Genomic DNA, 16,655 nt, shown 5'->3' with positions numbered 1-16,655 from the left:
ACTGCGCAAGGTGTAGATGTGATGAAACCGACACTGGCTTCAGCAATGGGCACCCAGCAACTTCCTTGAGGCTGGTATCTTCGGGGAGTGATGCAGCAACGGTGATGGAGATATTTAGACCATGGGCATGGACCACACCAGATACACCAGCCGTGAGTTCTGGATGCAGCATGCAACAATCCCACAGCACACACCATCCCTCCTGCCCTGAGAGACTGTTATGACAGGTGGAGCCCAAAGTCATGGATTAAATGAACTCCACAGACATTTTAGAGGGATGGCCAATAGACTAAGGGAATCATACCTGTGTGTACATATCAAACGACAGGAAAAGTGATGGTGATTAACTGAAATGTATTGGGAAGTATAGGACCTGTGCACGATGTCGATGGTATGGAATAAGGGGTGGATACTGTCCTGGTTTCGGCTGAGATGATAGAAAGAAAATTTACTCTAGCAGCTGGTATAGTGCTGTGTTTTGGATTTAGGATGAGACTAATGTTGATAACACAACTATCAGATACACAGCCACACAAATGTGTACATTTATTTATTAGATAGAATGGTCCCAGGAAAATTAATGAAATGCAAGAGTTTATTGTGAAATCAAACTGCAACAATATCTGATGATGATAATAATAATAATCTCTTCAGAATAAATCACCTCATGGAACAGTTTTCAATGATAATTCATTGCCTTCAGAGTGTCTGAAAACCACACTTTTAGAAAAAACATGTAAAGAAGCATATAATCCATCTCCCCTCAACTTTCAATCTTCATGTCATCTGTAAAAAAGAAAGGAATCATATGCTGACATACTACAAGCACAATAGTATTTGCAAGAGGAAAAAGCAACAGCGGTTTGTGATATAACTTCTACTTAAAACTTAATATAGTAAAAAAAAAAAAAAGAGCTGGAAATAATTACCAATTGGCTCATACAACTGAGAAATAACAACTTTTTCATATCTGTATGTGGGTAAGTGGCTTTTGTTTCGCTCAGTAAACATCACCTATATTTACATGCATATGACCCTGATGCAAATTCAAGAATTCTTTCAAGAAGCAGGAATTACTTATCTCTGAAAGCACATGAGAGTTTCCTTCAGATATATATACACACAAGTATATAGATAGATATGAATGTTAATAATTGTGATTTCCTTAAATAATGTATTACAGTAAATCTGTATCGCAGACTTCAGTACCATAATGACTGCAAAACCAAAATTCTGCTAAACGAGATTGACACAAACAGTTTTGTTTGCTTCCACAGCACTATACAGAGTTTAAACAACGCGTAGCAGGCCAGAAAAATCAAACTGTTTACAGAAGATTATGCACATATGTCTAAATGACCTCTAGAATTAAGACCATAACAAAGCTCAACTATGTATATATCTCTTAAAAATAAAAATACACCTGACACCTTCATCTGCCTTAAACTAGACTCCACTGGGATCTCCATTCCTCCATACATTAGCACATCTAATCATGTCTGAACTAACAGCAAGCTTACCTATAGAATACATTAGGCAACTTTGCAAATTTGATAAAAATCACAGCTTTTTGCTTATGGAATAATTGCTTAAGATAGAACTGAGTCACCTTTGTGGGAAACAAATTAATTCCGTGGAAAGGTATCAAGGTTTTCTGGTTTCTGCTGTACACTTTCTCGTAAGCAGTACATCGACAAAAACAATAAGAATGGACTGCCCTCTATTTAAATGCTAATTTTAGATGTATATTTTAGCATTAGAGTAATATTAACAGAATACAATCAATCTGAATATAATTAATTTAAACTTATGGATAACTGCAAAATACTTGGCACTAATACAAAAACAATTACAAACCTCTGATGTGGGTTTTATTTTGCACTTGCTTTTATTGCCCTTAAAGATTACCTGTTCACACCATTTTTAAAAATCAGACGCTGACACAAAGACTCAAAGCCTGATGAGGTAATGATATCTGTAATTATATTCTTGGGTTTGTTTTTAGGTTTTTAGTAAAAACGAAGAGATTTTGAGACTGTGAAAATTCAGAACACTTTTTTTCCCCAAAAAAAGTATTTGGTAAGCAAATGATAATAAACTCAAGATGTTCATTAACCATACAGATTTGAGGTCTGTACGGTTGAACATTACTCAGCCACTACTGAAAATAGATAATCGAAACATTCTATTTCATTGCCCTAACACAACGCATGTTTATGACTCAAAGATATTTAAATTATTGTGTGATAAACGTTAACACATTCACTTTAAAGACTTTTACCATGAGATGTCCCATATGGATATTTACTTAACAGCTGAAATCTCCTCTTTCAATAAAATTACCTCATAGCGACTATGTCTGCTACATGTATAAACAGTTACCTGCTCACTTCACTACATAGGGGCTACAGTGCATGGTGTTTTGCTTGATTTAACAGATCCCATCTTAAAAAACAGTACTAAGGAGAGAAGGTAGTTGCGGCTGAGTCACACTTGACTCTGACTGTACTACATCTATTCAGACTAAAGGAGAACTTTAATTCCTGTGAAGGCAGCCAAGTTAAAGTTGAATTTTTCTCACCGTTGGTTGCTGAAGGTGGTGGTGTAGTATGTAGTCATGTTAATCCTGCACAAGGTCAGGTTGCCCCTGGCAGAGACGATTCTCTGTGGTGTTCCCCATCACCACCACTGCCACCCCACTCTCCTCTGGGGCAGACCACTTCCTTCTTCCCTTGCTCCACTCTTCTGATGCTTGCATCTACATGAAGAGCAAAGCTGACATGTGAAGTTAGCTGAAAACTAACCTACCAAAAAAAAAAAACCCCAAACCCCCAAACCAACCCCCAACCTTTTCTACAGCTATTGTATTTCTGTTTTCTTCCTATTGCAGCTATGGCCTAAATCTCATAATGGGCAAGTATGGCAAGTGAGTCTGGATACCAAGTTTGTCTGGCAGTGTAAAACCAGCAATAACAAGCCTTCTTGCTTTCTGATCCGTGGAATCACTTTAAAATCATATTAACATTCCCTTCAATGTAGAAAGGTTAAGTACAAACTATCAAAGAAACAGTTGTGATCATAATTAAGAAATTATAACATAGTAAAGAAGTAGCAGAATGTTCTTCTAAATTACCAATGAACATGAAAATATGTTTCTCTAAATTCAGAATAGATTACCAGTATAACAAAGGTCTATCTTGGCAAACCTAGCAAAATTTATTGATTTCTAATACAATTAAACTATAGCACTTTAATCACAAACAACTTCATACTGTCACAACTTTTATGAAAGAAATGAAAGATGTAGATGGAGCTGCCTAAAATCTGGTTTATTTGAAAGGTTTGCTTTCCAGGAAGAGAAGTGGTCTTAGGCTAAAAATCTAAATGTAGATTTAGATTACAATATCACTATATAATTGCATTTAAGTAAAGGACATAACAAAGAGAGACATTTCCAAAATCTTTTTATAATACCAGATAGGGTGAATTTAATTTTTTTGCTGGTTAAAGTCTACTATTTCTATACTGAACTAAAAGTAATTTATAGGAATTATGCAGTATTTATTATTTTTTTAATCTTCGATGCATAAATTAAAGCAATTTATATATATCCCTTAAAGCAATTTATTATTTTTAATATAGCTAGGTCATGTTTGTTTCTATACTACCAAGTGTATCTTACTAAAAAAATTCAAGAAACACTTGGATTTTTGTGTGAATTGTTATACCAACTACTGGGAGAATATTTGCTCACCACAGAACAGTGAACATGACTTTCTACTACCAAAAAGATAATCAATATGTGTTGTCAACGCTGTTTTCCAGTTGACAGAATTAATCAACATCAATATTATATTTCATAAGAGTCCTAGTCTTATAGTCAATTATGTCAGGGCAAGAATTTTAATAAACGTTCTGTTATTTTGTATGTATTATTTATGGCACAGTCTTATGTTTTGTAAAAGTCCATCCTTGCCCCACCATAATAATCAGTGTGTATTGGTGCATACCTTTGGTGAGAACCTGCTTGGGTTTTTTTCATCATAATCAAAAGCCTATTCTAAAGGGTTGTTAAGAGTCTCACCAACTTTGGTTTGCAGTGGTATGCCGAGAATGTCAGCCTCTGTGGATGGCTCATTGTTCATGCTGATGCAATATAATGGTTCACCCAAGAAAGAAGGTTTCTTCAACCTTTTTGTGTTGAGTGCTCTTGACATAAAGTAACCTTCAGTAATACTCTTATCTCCCATCTTCTGTAAACCTTCTAAGTCATCAGGTTCCTCTGTTTGGGCCAATGAATCCTTTGATAAGTGACTATCAGCCAATGCTTTGCTGATATAGTAGCCAGGCATTTCACTTTCTGCATTAACACATAAGCTTTTGTCTTCAAGTCCAGGCTTTTCCTGAGCCGTTAACATCCCTACAATATGGTCTTCAACTAACATTTTGGAAAGAGTAGATGTGGACTGAAAAGTGGAGTCTTGACTTGTGTAACAAGGGGGACTTAATCCGCAAGAAAGAGATTCCTGAGACTTTGGCATGGTAACGTTGCTTATTGTTCTCTGAGGCTGCATACATTCTTCCAGAAGGGTCTTAAGCTGCTCTTCAGAGAGGCCCGTTTGTTCTTCAGTCTGAAAAAAAAAAAAAAATGGGGCAAGAATTTCTTCTGTCAAAATATAATTAATGAAAAGCAGCACCATAAAACAGTTTGAGAGATGCAAAAGCACTGGCAGAACTCTTAAACTGATATCAATATTTTTCAGTTCAAAGTGAATTTAAATATACATTTACATAATTACCTTGTGTATGTAACATCTTCACTAGGTTCTAGATAGATTAGATGCTAAAAGTTAGGACATAAGTCTGATGACCACAAGGTGCTGAGAGGCCTTTGATTTTGCTTAGTCTTCCACTAGATATCACTGTTCTGTAATTACCAAAGCACATACTTTTTCATGTATACTGGTTTGTCGTGTATCCTGGTTTGTCGTGTATGCACACAGACACACACACGCTTCAAGATTTTAGTTACTGAAAGCAAACCAGCACATTGCTAAAAGACTTTCAGCTGTTGGGGAGATGCAACTGGGGTCACAAATGGTTTTGGACAGCACTGACGCACAACAATTGTCACATATTGACTGAAGTATTGCCAGCCGCTCACTGTAGAAATACAACATAGCCTCTCTCAACCAGGTGAGAAAAAGCACATCAGTTACTCATCTACAGGACCTACCATGTCAAGTATGTCCCACGACATGACAGAAGAAAGCCTCATCTTCTGTATGTAAGTTTAACTGCTTTCTATGAGCTGTCACTGCTTGGATAGCTCACAGATGTATCTTTTGACTCAATTTCTTATTCAGTGGCACACTCCCATGAGTTTATCATGCAGGTTTCCTTTACTGGACATTTCTTAAAATTTGATATTAAAGATCATGACTGATATTAGCTGGTAATGGTGAAGAATAGCAAAGGACATTTTGCTTAGAGAGCTCTGCAGTGGGGAGTTCCTTCTAGCCTTTACAGTCCTTCATGCTCCTTGGTAACAGAGAAGCACAACATTCCCTGACAATTTAAAGATTATAAGGAACAGTACAAGATGTATTTTAGATATGTGTAATACATGTGCCCATGCTGGTTTTACACAACCTCCAAGAGACAAAGGATCAGTTGACAATCTGATGAACTGCCTTAGACTGCAGTGATTTATGGCAAACAACGATGTTATTCACCATGTAATGACTATTATACAGAATTTACATTGTGCTAGAGCATGGAGCTACTCTCATTTCATAGGAAAGATCAATATCAGATGTCTAGCTGATTTTTTCTTTTTTTCCTGAAGATCTCTTATCCAACTACTGTCGTTGATATGACCTTGTTTGATGTATATGACCTGATGAGATCACAGCCCACGTAGCACATGGTTATGGATTATGCCTGAAAACTGATTGTTCATGTTGATGAATGGGGACAGTTCTCAGTCAGGAAGGCAATAGCATTTCTTTGTGAACCTTGTTGTGACTATTAAAGATTACAAGGTGACACTACAAAGTGAACAAGAAAGACATTTTAGGTTACTTTCAGTCACCATTCTATATTTACATGTTCAAACATTAATAATAGATAATAACTGCTACTGTAGACTGATGACAGTTCAGGCACTAGCTGTTGTACTTACTTAAACTCAATTTTATAAATTTACTCAACCTTTTTTCACTAGTCTTTTCCTGCATAGACCAATTTCCTTCCCAAAGATACTTTGAGTTCACTTCCAACACACAAAAGAAGACAAATGCATTAAAGCAATGGAGACAGAAGGTCTTTTAAACAACAACAAAACAAAAAAAAAGCATCAACAGACTATAATTATGTGTAAAGAGCTTTATTTAGATGAATACAAAATCAGGTAATTATATTGAGATTCAGCTAATCTTGGTATCAATCAATGTATGTTTGATTATATAACTAAAATCAAACCACAATCTTAAGCACTTATTTAGATAACAAAGAAAAAATTATGACTTCTTCAAACTTTTCTCAGGCTTTTTTTTTTTTAATCCTAGTGCAGAAAGTACTCACTGCTTAAAAATAAGTAAGAGAAAAACAATTAGTAGCAAAACACATGACAAATCAAAAATGAAACATGGAATTTTTCAAATTTTCACTCTCAACCTAATCTTGAAGGAGTATTTTAACTTGCAGGACACTGTCTGTTTACAAGCAGTCATTATTAGAATGGACTCGCTGTAAGAAACAAGATGCATTCACTCAGGCAGAGCACCACAGGAACATAGTTAGACCACTACTGGAAACACAGCTGCATCTAGAGTATATCCACAGAGCAGAATATTATGCTACGTAAACATAACTATATTTGTATCACAGAAGATTCTCACATCTGCAAACCCACATGGTTTCCCATATGTTTTTGAGTGTGTGGTTCTATACTAACGTATTTCAAAGCTCTTGGCCAAGATCATTTGGAGCTAATTTTATGTTAATGACAGGGCAATTCACTCACTGCAGAAAGGAATTCCGCATCTGGTGTAAATGAGTGACTGAGTATGAAACGAACGTAGTGAGGAAGGTCATCTTGTCCTGACTTTTGCCCTTTTATTCCCCCCCATCCCCACCCCATTTATCTGCAATCTTTTTTTCCCTGTCCAGATTTAATTTTTCCTTTTTTTTCATTTCAGGAAAATCATATGGCTTGTATTGACAATTAGCTCATAGGTTACCTTGATTAGAACCAGAGAGCTAGTTGGGGAGATTTAGAGCCTAAGGCAAATGGGGAGGGAAATGTGTATAACAGACACAGAGTGAAAAACTTTGGTAACTTGTGGGCTGGTTTCCTCCAGAGTGGCAGGCCTGCAGGCAAAGCAGACAGTGTAAAACATTACTCATTTTTATTCTTTCTTTATCTCTTCCTACCTTTGGATTGTTTTATAAGGTAGGCTTGCAAGGATGCAAAGATAAGGAAAAAGAAAGTATTTAACATACCTCTCCAAAAATTACATTTTAAAATAATAAAGGCTCACTGTTTGCAATTTTCTTGCGCCAAAGTCATTTTAGGGTTAAGGAAAAATATACAGTAGATGAGAAGATAGCTCTTAAATAGCCATCAGTCATCCACTCAGCAGCAAGAAATTTATATTGAACTGAAAGCAGAAAGGCTGCTGTTGAAATCAGAAACCTGTGTTTAGGGAAACACATAATACCCTAAAGAGACACCTCACACCAAACAAGGCTATGCATTTGCAACCAGATGAGCATTTGAACTCGTGGGATCACATAATACAGCAAGTGTATTAGGAGTTCGCAACACATACATTTGCACACACCAGAAGTTTAGAGTCACAAGACGTAGAATCAGTAACACAGAGAAACTTAGGGAGACACTAGATTTTCCTTCTCCCAAGGTTTCACTGCCCTCACTGTAAATCATTTACAACTCCCATACAGAAAAAATACTTCAAGATTTTTCTTTAAAAATACAAGGACATAAAATGAATGTAATTCAAAATGCAGGAACAGCCCACTAGACAAGGGAAAATGAGCTATTAGGTCTGGTTCCCATTAGAAATAGGAAAACCTTTTAATTGTTCTGTCTAATTTTTAATAGGACACTGAGTCCTATTCATTTCCTAGGCTTTTTACCGTTAATGATCCAAAAAACTAATTCCTAGCCTGGAGTTTAGGAGGCTGCTAATGACCTTTACGGTTTATGTGTGGCTAGTTTTTCACACACTTGTGGCCCTTCCCTGACTGAAGATTTCTTGTTCCTTGCTGAATTCCTCGGTGACATGGGTCTATAGAGGAAACCTTACTGCATGTGGTAGGAATGCAAACGTGTAGATCGCTGTGGACAGACCTGCTGTGACTACCGGCTTGCAAGTTCAAAGCTTTAGGCTTGTTTTCCACATCTACACAGCAACAGACAGACTAACACTGAAAGGCCTTATCAGATTTTAGCATGGGGAGAAAGCTAATACTTCAGGATTCTTTCTAATTATAGTAAATAATCAGAAAATGGCACACAGGAAATGAAGAAGCACCAGAAAGCCGGGACTATTTAAGAACTCATATAGCTGGCATGTGTATAAACACATATTCTGTTGCTTGATTTGAAAGTATTACAATCAAGAGTTCTCATGATAGTTTATTTGCTTGGAATAGTTTAGTCTGATGCTCCAATTTACTTACATTTTTACTGATGGGTAGGACTGCAACAGTCAGTTCTAAAGTAACCGCTCCCTTCCTGATAAAAAGACTCCATTTTAAGTGTACACTGATCTACTGAGAAAACATTCAGATTTTTGACATATCAACACAGGAGGTTTTTGGAAGTTTTAGTTATTTCCTGACTTATTAATAGTTTCTCAAACTGCTCTGCTCTGCTTTGAAAAGGCAATGCTTGCCTTGTATCTCCACGCTACTCAACGTGCACCATCAACTCCAAGGTCTCACCATTATGCATCGCACTGAAGCACCATGCACTTGTCTATGAACAGTACTGGTCAGTGCTACTGTGGAATATTATGAACATGCTGCATACAATACCAGACGCATCATGTCATTGGAGAAGAGCTTCTTACAATTTCCAGAAATGCTAAAAGCCCAAAGTTCTTTTGCACCACAGAAGTCAGGGCTGGTGTCCGTAACTTGTAAACTAATTTAAATTATGGGAATATGTCTTTATGAGACTGTTGTGGGTTAACCCCAGTAGGCAGCTAAGCACCACACAGCTGCTCCCTGGCTGGCTCCCTCCTCCTCCCCCTTCAGGGGGACAGAGGAAGAGGAAAGGAAGGGTAAAAGCAATAAAACTTAAGATAGCCTACAGGTTATCCAAGTAAAAATAATTATGACAAGTTCTTGCAGGCAAAATGAATTTAAACATGCATATTTTATTCATTATAAAGAGGCATAATACTTGTTTTTATTTTATCTTTCTCAAATATATCCAGTGAATTGCTTGCGGTTTGAATGTGCAAATAATGAAAAATTGTGCTTCATCATCTATGCCACACCCTGGACCCTTTAGAAAGAGAAAGCAACTGGTTGCCAGAGGTGACAGAAGTAGAAAGAAAAAGGAAGCTAAAATATGTTTTACAATCATTTTCTTCTCATTTGATACCATAGATGCTAAGCTACATTACTTACAGCTGCAGAGTTTGCATGGTACTGCACTAAGATATAATGAAGAGGTTTTGGTGGCTGTAAGTGTGAATTTCTTCTTGGAAGCATATGGAAATAATTTTATAACTTTCAAAGATCCAAAAAGCTTTATTTTTGAATTGCTGCAAGTTGTACTTTTTACTCTTCATTTTCTGAAGCTTACTTTCTATTTTAGCTTCATTTTATGACAGCTTTTGATCTACAGGTTGTGTAACATTTTCTAGGTGCCTGCATATTAGCAATGAAGTTTTCACCCCTGGGCACCAAAATCCAAATTTGTATGTCCTCACCAAAGTTTTAAGAAGGTAATTTTAGGAAACAAAATTTGAAAATTTCACACAGGTCTAAAGTTACTAACATTCCTATCAGGCATGTATTTATTAATAAAAACCTAATATTTTTAAAGTCATTGAAGGCTGAGGGTGTCCCTGCCCGCAGCAGGGGGGTTGGAACTAGATGATCTTTAAGGTCCCTTCCAACCCAAACCATTCCATGATTCTATGATAATTATTTTTCTCAATTGTGTATATATGCATATATGCATTAGAGGAAGATTATGACTTTGAAGGTCTGTTTGCATTAACTGAACCAAATGTAGTACTTGTAACCTTTAGAACCTAAACAGTACTGGATTCAAGCCTTAGCAGTTAAAATATCAAATACAACTCATTAAAATCTGTATTTCCATTAGCACGCTGGCTTCTTCTGTCATTTTAGGAGCTAATATGACATAAGACTTATTCATCATGTTAAAAAGGAATGGTAAGTGAGTTTTCATTTACTGTTACAAAACAGTAAAACTGTTACAAAAATTCCCATATTTTAATACCCAATTAACTTATGAATAGTAGGTTTTACACAACAAAACAAATGGCTGACAAAGGAATATCAAAGGAAATTCTGAACATATTGTCTATAATACCTAAATACAAAAGCAAATAAAGGGTAATAGAAATTATTCTAAATTAAATTAGATCTATTTTCCCCACTTAATTAATCTTTCCTAAAATACTGGTGAGTGTGAAACTATGGCTAAATCTGGTAAAGTCTGACCTTCCTAAAACATAAACTATTATACAGTAAATATAAAATTATATTCAAACAAAAACAAGTTATAAAGACTGTTTTATTAGTGGGTGGGAATTGTTACTACCTAAGCACCTGAGTCTGCTGAGTTAAATGAATTGATAAATCAAATTTTGATAATTAGAGTCTCTTTCAGAGGTACTAAGAGATATTTTATGCATTTGAATTTACTCTGTTTTCTTGAGTTCAGTCCTGTTTCATCTGAATTTGAGAAACCAAACGAGTTGGAAGAGCAAGCAACTAATTTTGCTCTTCTGATGGTGAATTAAAACAAATGCAAGAACACATCTAGTATTCTAAAATCATGAAGACTTTTGAAGCAATAGGATCAACCCACTAACTGCAGATACTACTTCCTTTTAACAAGAAAGCAAGTAGCTTTAAACAGAGGTTGAGTGGGTGGGCTGGTTGGTTTAAACATTTCCAGCATCTTAATGAAATCTGTCTCTGTCCAAGAGATATCCTAAAATGTTATAATGTTATTCTAGTCTCCTCCTTAACTGCAACCAGTGTTTGTAGTGTTCTCGTACCTCTTGCCCTAAGATCCAAATCTCAAAATCCTGGCCGTAACTGTATAACATATGTGACTTTTGGATATATTGTATAATAAAAATATTAATTAGTTAAGTTTCAATAGCTTTTAAACACTTTTGTCTTGCTACTGAATTATACTTCAGCTTCATAAACAGCAAGGCACAAATTTCTAGTAAGCAGTAATCTACAAAGGAAGAAATTTTATTCAGTGTCTTTAATAGAACAAAAGGTAAGAACTACAATTCTAAGTAAACATACATTAAACTGTGTAATTAAATGTGCATAGAGTATATTTTCCTGGCTAGGGCAAAGAGGTACTGACTAAATGTACTGGGCATATTTAATTGAAAGTCAACACATCCTAGTAGTCACTAAACAATAAGAGTCAACTGTTCTTCAGAAAAATAATTTAAAAGTTTCTGAATTTTAAAAGCTGCATAAATGATGATGTAAACCCCTCTTGATTTAAATACTGAACTATGATAAAAGCCTTTAATTTAAATCACTTTGAATTTAAAATCCATCTACTCCAAGGTTGTCAACAGATGTTTTGCAAGAATTCAGCTCTTCTAACTTCAGATTAGTTGAACGTTTAGCTCATCTAAGCTACTGTATTTGTAGATAGAAAAAAAACAAAGCATTGTACTATATATGAGTCACTGTATATTTTTTTCTGTCATTTCTACAATCTTCCTCAACAAATGGATAGCTCCCTGGTTTCAGAGCCCTTGATTTCATATACTTTCAAGTATTCTTAGGTTAGAAAGCAAGCTGGTTTTATTTGAAAACACTCAACATATGTGCAAAAACATAAGACACAAATTCCTGAACTGCTATTTACAATCCATCATTCTGAATACGACTTTCCTTTTCTAGCCTCTACTGAAGAAGCAGAACTTCTGCAATCTAGGCTATTTAGCATTCAAAAACAGTTTCCTAAACATCCCATTTTGTGTTTTTAACTGTTTGTTATTAAGCATTTAACAGATTTCATTCCATAGAACTATCTCCCTTGAATATTATTAAGTTGTGGCTTTAATTTTCAGCAAAGCCAGTAGAGTAGACAAAAATGCCTTGATGTGGTTGCAGCTGTTTTCTGTTACAAAAACTCATTTATTTTTCTTCTTTTGGTCATGTTGGCTTTTATATTTCCAAGAAATAGATACAGTGTAGCATAATGGTACCATAGTATCTTATTATAGCATTTTAAAACTCTGCAACAAAGTAGTTTTTAAGATTTTAAGAATACTTACAGGTCTACAGTCTATTGGGGGAACAGAAAATATAATTAGTAATAAAACTAAGATCACGGCAATTTGTTTCTTCATAACGTAAGAAACTTCACTGCAAATGCTAAAACACATATAAAACTAACAAAATGCCTCCATCCAATAAGAAGGGAAACAGGGAAGCCACAAACACATGATCTAGATGACCTATGAAGTTAGGTGTAGCTTAGTCTCACTAAAAATAAGGACTGGCCCAAGGAGCAGTAAGCCACAAAGACTTACCAAAAGCAACTATAGGCAGAAGCTTAAAAAAACCCCAAAATAATAGTTTATGTATTCTAGGAGTTCAGACCATATTTCCTGATATTCTTTAGGGGTTTCTTTTAAAGTGATTCTTATTAATTGGCCCTGTGTATCAATAGCCACACGTACCTCTGAATACTGACTTCCATATAATGTATATATGTATATGGTAAACCTGACCTGTGATATACATTCCGGAGATGGAAATATTCCCTCCCAATAGCAGAAGTAAGTTATGAAGGAAGTTCTGCTGCGTGCAGAACAACAAGATAGAGAAACCGGCAGTGCTCTCTAGTGAAGTAATACAGGTAAGTGTACAATCTCAATTTTCCAAGCTAAGGAAAAACTACGCAGTTTCTTTTATAAATGTGGTTTTCTTACAGCATTTGTGACTCTGCATTGAATACAGATAATAGTATTCCTTTCTTTGTTTCATGTTCATGCCACCTAAATCAAGAGCCTCAACCAAGTACTAACGTCAACTGTAGTTCCCCAAGGTCCCACACAGGCAGCACTTCAGACTGCAATTCAACCCAGCTCAAATCTAAAGAAAAGAACATTTAGAGTTTTGCTTACAAATTATTGTTTTAAAACTGAAACCTTTCTGACAACACAATTCAAAGGATACTAAGCAAAAAGAGAATAAATTGGAAGAAGTAGAGCTCAATATTACAACAAATTCAGTAAATCACAGAGGATTAGAAAAAGGTATATAAGAGACTACTTTTCAGAAACTTGGTTCTGAGAAATATGTCGAAGTACTGAATTGTAAAGACACCTAGTTCTAAATAGCAAGACCCATAATGTATCGCACTGGCTTAGCTTTCATTGCCTTCTTGTTGTACTTCATCACAGAAAGCTCAGTAGAAGAGCATGGACAGTATTGCCATGCTATGCATTGGTAAATGTAAGCACTCTAACACTGAGAGCCAGGACACATCTCCAAAAATACCAAGTCTAGTACATATGAAACTGTAATTTTTTCTTGTTTAGATCTTTCAATTGTTACGGTTTTAAAAAGAAAGGCTTGGGTTTGTCTCTTTTTTAATAGGAAAAAAGATTCTAGTGCAATTATGACAGTGCAAAAATCTAGAGCTTTCACAGTACCAAAAATTACACAACTTGTGGGGAAAAGAAAGAGGAGTTGGCAATATTTGCAGTTATATAATTGCAAATACAGAATCCTACCTCACAATGGCAGTACTATTAAGTCTCTTAAAAAAAAAAAAAAAATCAATACCCCATTTACTGCTCAGTAAATGTTTCTGACCCTTTCAATTTATGGCATGAATAATTACACTCACTAAGGAATATCCCATCTAAAATCTATGAAACTCTCATTGCCTTTTAGAGAAAAATCACTGTACATGAGTATAAATAAATGAGGAAGGGTAGGGATAGTTCTGCCATATCTCAGTCTGCCTATAAGAGGTCAGAGAAAGAACTGATAAAGAATTTTATTTTCTTTTTGTGTTTGGTGGGGCTTGTTGCCACAGGGCAAGTGCAAAGTTCCTATAGGGAATGTCAGGTTGCAGCTGTGCCTGTCAATGTAGGCATATATTTTACGGAGTGCTGAAAAAAAATTTTTAAAGAAAGAAGAGAATAATGAAGAATCTTTTTCTTTTCTAAAGAATGGAAGGATATTTTGAAATGAGATACCTGCATCTGGCTCTTCTATTTCCATTGAAAATGAAAAACCAAAAGCCTTTAGGAAGAATGTGATTAACAATATTGCCCCAGGGAAAACATTTTATTTGGAGTTTCAAGGCTGCCTGCACCCGTTCTTGATTTCGAGGAAGGGGGGGCGGATCCATTCAGTTAGTACAAGACCAGGAGTTAAACCTTGAAATATTCAAATATACATTACCAGAAAATTTACATCTACCACGTAACAATAAGAAAAGCTAAGACCGAGATAAAACAAGCTATTCTAAAAAACAATTATTATTGATGTTTGACAGCTGTTTTTAAAAAAAATAGAAATGCAAAATTATAATATTATTTATCTTAATAACATTAAGAGGTCCCTCTTCAGTAGGTCTAGTTGTTAAAGTAAACCTTAGTTTTGATTGTTTATTAAAACCCTTATAGTTTTTTCTCAGGCTTAACACATATAATAAATGTGCAACAGTACCAGTGACCATATTCCGGCTGGCATGATAAATTTCCTCTATTATTATAGAATCATAGAATGGTTTGGGTTGGAAGGGACCTCAAAGATCATCTAGTTCCAACCCCCCTGCCATGGGCAGGGACACCCTCCACTAGACCAGGTTGCCCAAAGCCCCATCCAACCTGGCCTTGAACACTTCCAGGGATGGGGCAGCCACAACCTCTCTGGGCAACCTGTTCCAGTGCCTCACCACCCTCACAGTAAAGAATTTCTTCCTAACATCTAATCTAAATTGACCCTCCTTCATCTTAAATCCATTACCCCTTTTCCTGTCACTACACTCCCTCATAAACAGTCCCTCTCCAGCTTTCCTGTAGGCTCCCTTCAGCTACTCGAAGACCACAATTAGATCTCCCCGGAGCCTTCTCTTCTCCAGGCTGAACAACCCCAGCTCTCTCAGCCTGTCCTCATAGGAGAGGTGCTCCAGGCCTCTGATCAGCTTCGTGGCCCTCCTCTGGACTCTCTCCAACAGCTCCATGTCTCTCCTGTACTGGGGCCCCCAGAGCTGGATGCAGTACTCCAGGTGGGGTCTCACAAGAGTGGAGTAGAGGGGCAGGATCACCTCCCTCGACCTGCTGGTCACACCTCTTTTGATGCAGCCCAGGACACAGTTGGCTTTCTGGGCTGCAAGCGCACACTGCCGGCTCATGTTGAGCTTCTCATCAATCAATACCCCCAAGTCCTTCTCCTCAGGGCTGCTCTCAATCCATTCCCGACCCAGCCTATAGCTGTGCTTGGGATTGCGCCGACCCACGTGCAGGACCTTGCACTTGGCTTTGTTGAACTTCATGCGGTTTGCACAGGCCCACCTCTCAAGCCTGTCAAGGTCTCTCTGGACGGCATCCCTTCCCTCCAGCATGTCAACCACACCACACAGCTTGGTGTGATTTATAACTAAAATCCATGTATTTTGTGTCCTTGCCAAACTTGAAACAATATAAGCCTTATAAGACTGGGTAGGAGAGCCAACCTCCTTCTTTTTCTTCTGGATGGGATGAGGAAAAACCTCACTGTTACCTTCTGCCACTAATTTTATGATCGTTTTTAGTTTTCTGCTGTTCTTTTTCTCAGTCACAGATGCTTTCTCATGTCCCAGAACAAAGACACCTAGAAAAGCACGTGCATTCAAAATGTCGCAGTTCCTTACTGCTTTGTGTAATCAGAAGCACAGGTCTAGGCATACAGAAGCAAGAAAGCCATTACTCACTTTACAGAGACAGTAGGTTGATTCAACTACGGAAGCTATGGACCAATAGGTACATAAAGCAACATTGTAGTACGTGTGTTTCCTTCCCTCCACTTACTCATTTCCTGGTAAACCCATGCCTGGTACGTAAGAGATGGCTACATGTTCGTAACTAGAAGCAACGATGGCATTTGACAGGTCACACAACCACACTGGGCAGGGTCCTGTACTCACTCCTCATCACAAAAGAGAATGCCACAAGCCAAGTGACAGATGTACAGGAAACAAGATAGCCCAAATAGCATATACTAAGCATTAGCATACAGCATACCAGCTTTCCTGCACCAGGGACAAAAAATAATTATGCTAATGTAGAAATTTAAAGGTTTTATAGTAAAAAGACTCATAGTTTTAAAAAATAACATCTTGATGATACAGGAATATTTTAGTGTTTGAATTCTTT

The 16,655-nt window shown here is 36.6% G+C and overlaps 1 protein-coding gene across 5 annotated transcripts in view; it reads right to left on the bottom strand.

Annotated features, from left to right (window-relative positions):
- Positions 1–555: 555 nt before the first annotated feature.
- FSIP1 (fibrous sheath interacting protein 1) overlaps positions 556–16,655 on the bottom strand; it is an 84,693-nt gene continuing 68,593 nt past the window's right edge. For 2 of the 5 annotated variants that reach the window (XM_054826745.1, XM_054826746.1), the window contains exons 11-13: positions 4,089–4,631; positions 2,582–2,758; positions 562–786 (exon numbers count right to left, since the gene is read on the bottom strand). In XM_054826745.1, the coding sequence (XP_054682720.1) occupies positions 2,621–2,758; positions 4,089–4,631 (681 nt within the window). In that variant the 3' untranslated portion in view covers positions 562–786; positions 2,582–2,620. Of the gene's footprint in view, positions 787–2,581; positions 2,759–3,193; positions 4,632–16,655 lie in introns of those variants that run through there. The other 3 variants (XR_008577283.1, XR_008577284.1, XM_054826747.1) reach the window with 3 other exon arrangements.

Source organism: Grus americana, chromosome 5, assembly GCF_028858705.1.
Source record: "Grus americana isolate bGruAme1 chromosome 5, bGruAme1.mat, whole genome shotgun sequence".
In the NCBI taxonomy this organism is placed as follows: domain Eukaryota; kingdom Metazoa; phylum Chordata; class Aves; order Gruiformes; family Gruidae; genus Grus; species Grus americana.
The sequence above is the reverse complement of the archived record's forward strand: the minus strand, read 5'-3'. Positions and strand labels throughout refer to the sequence as shown.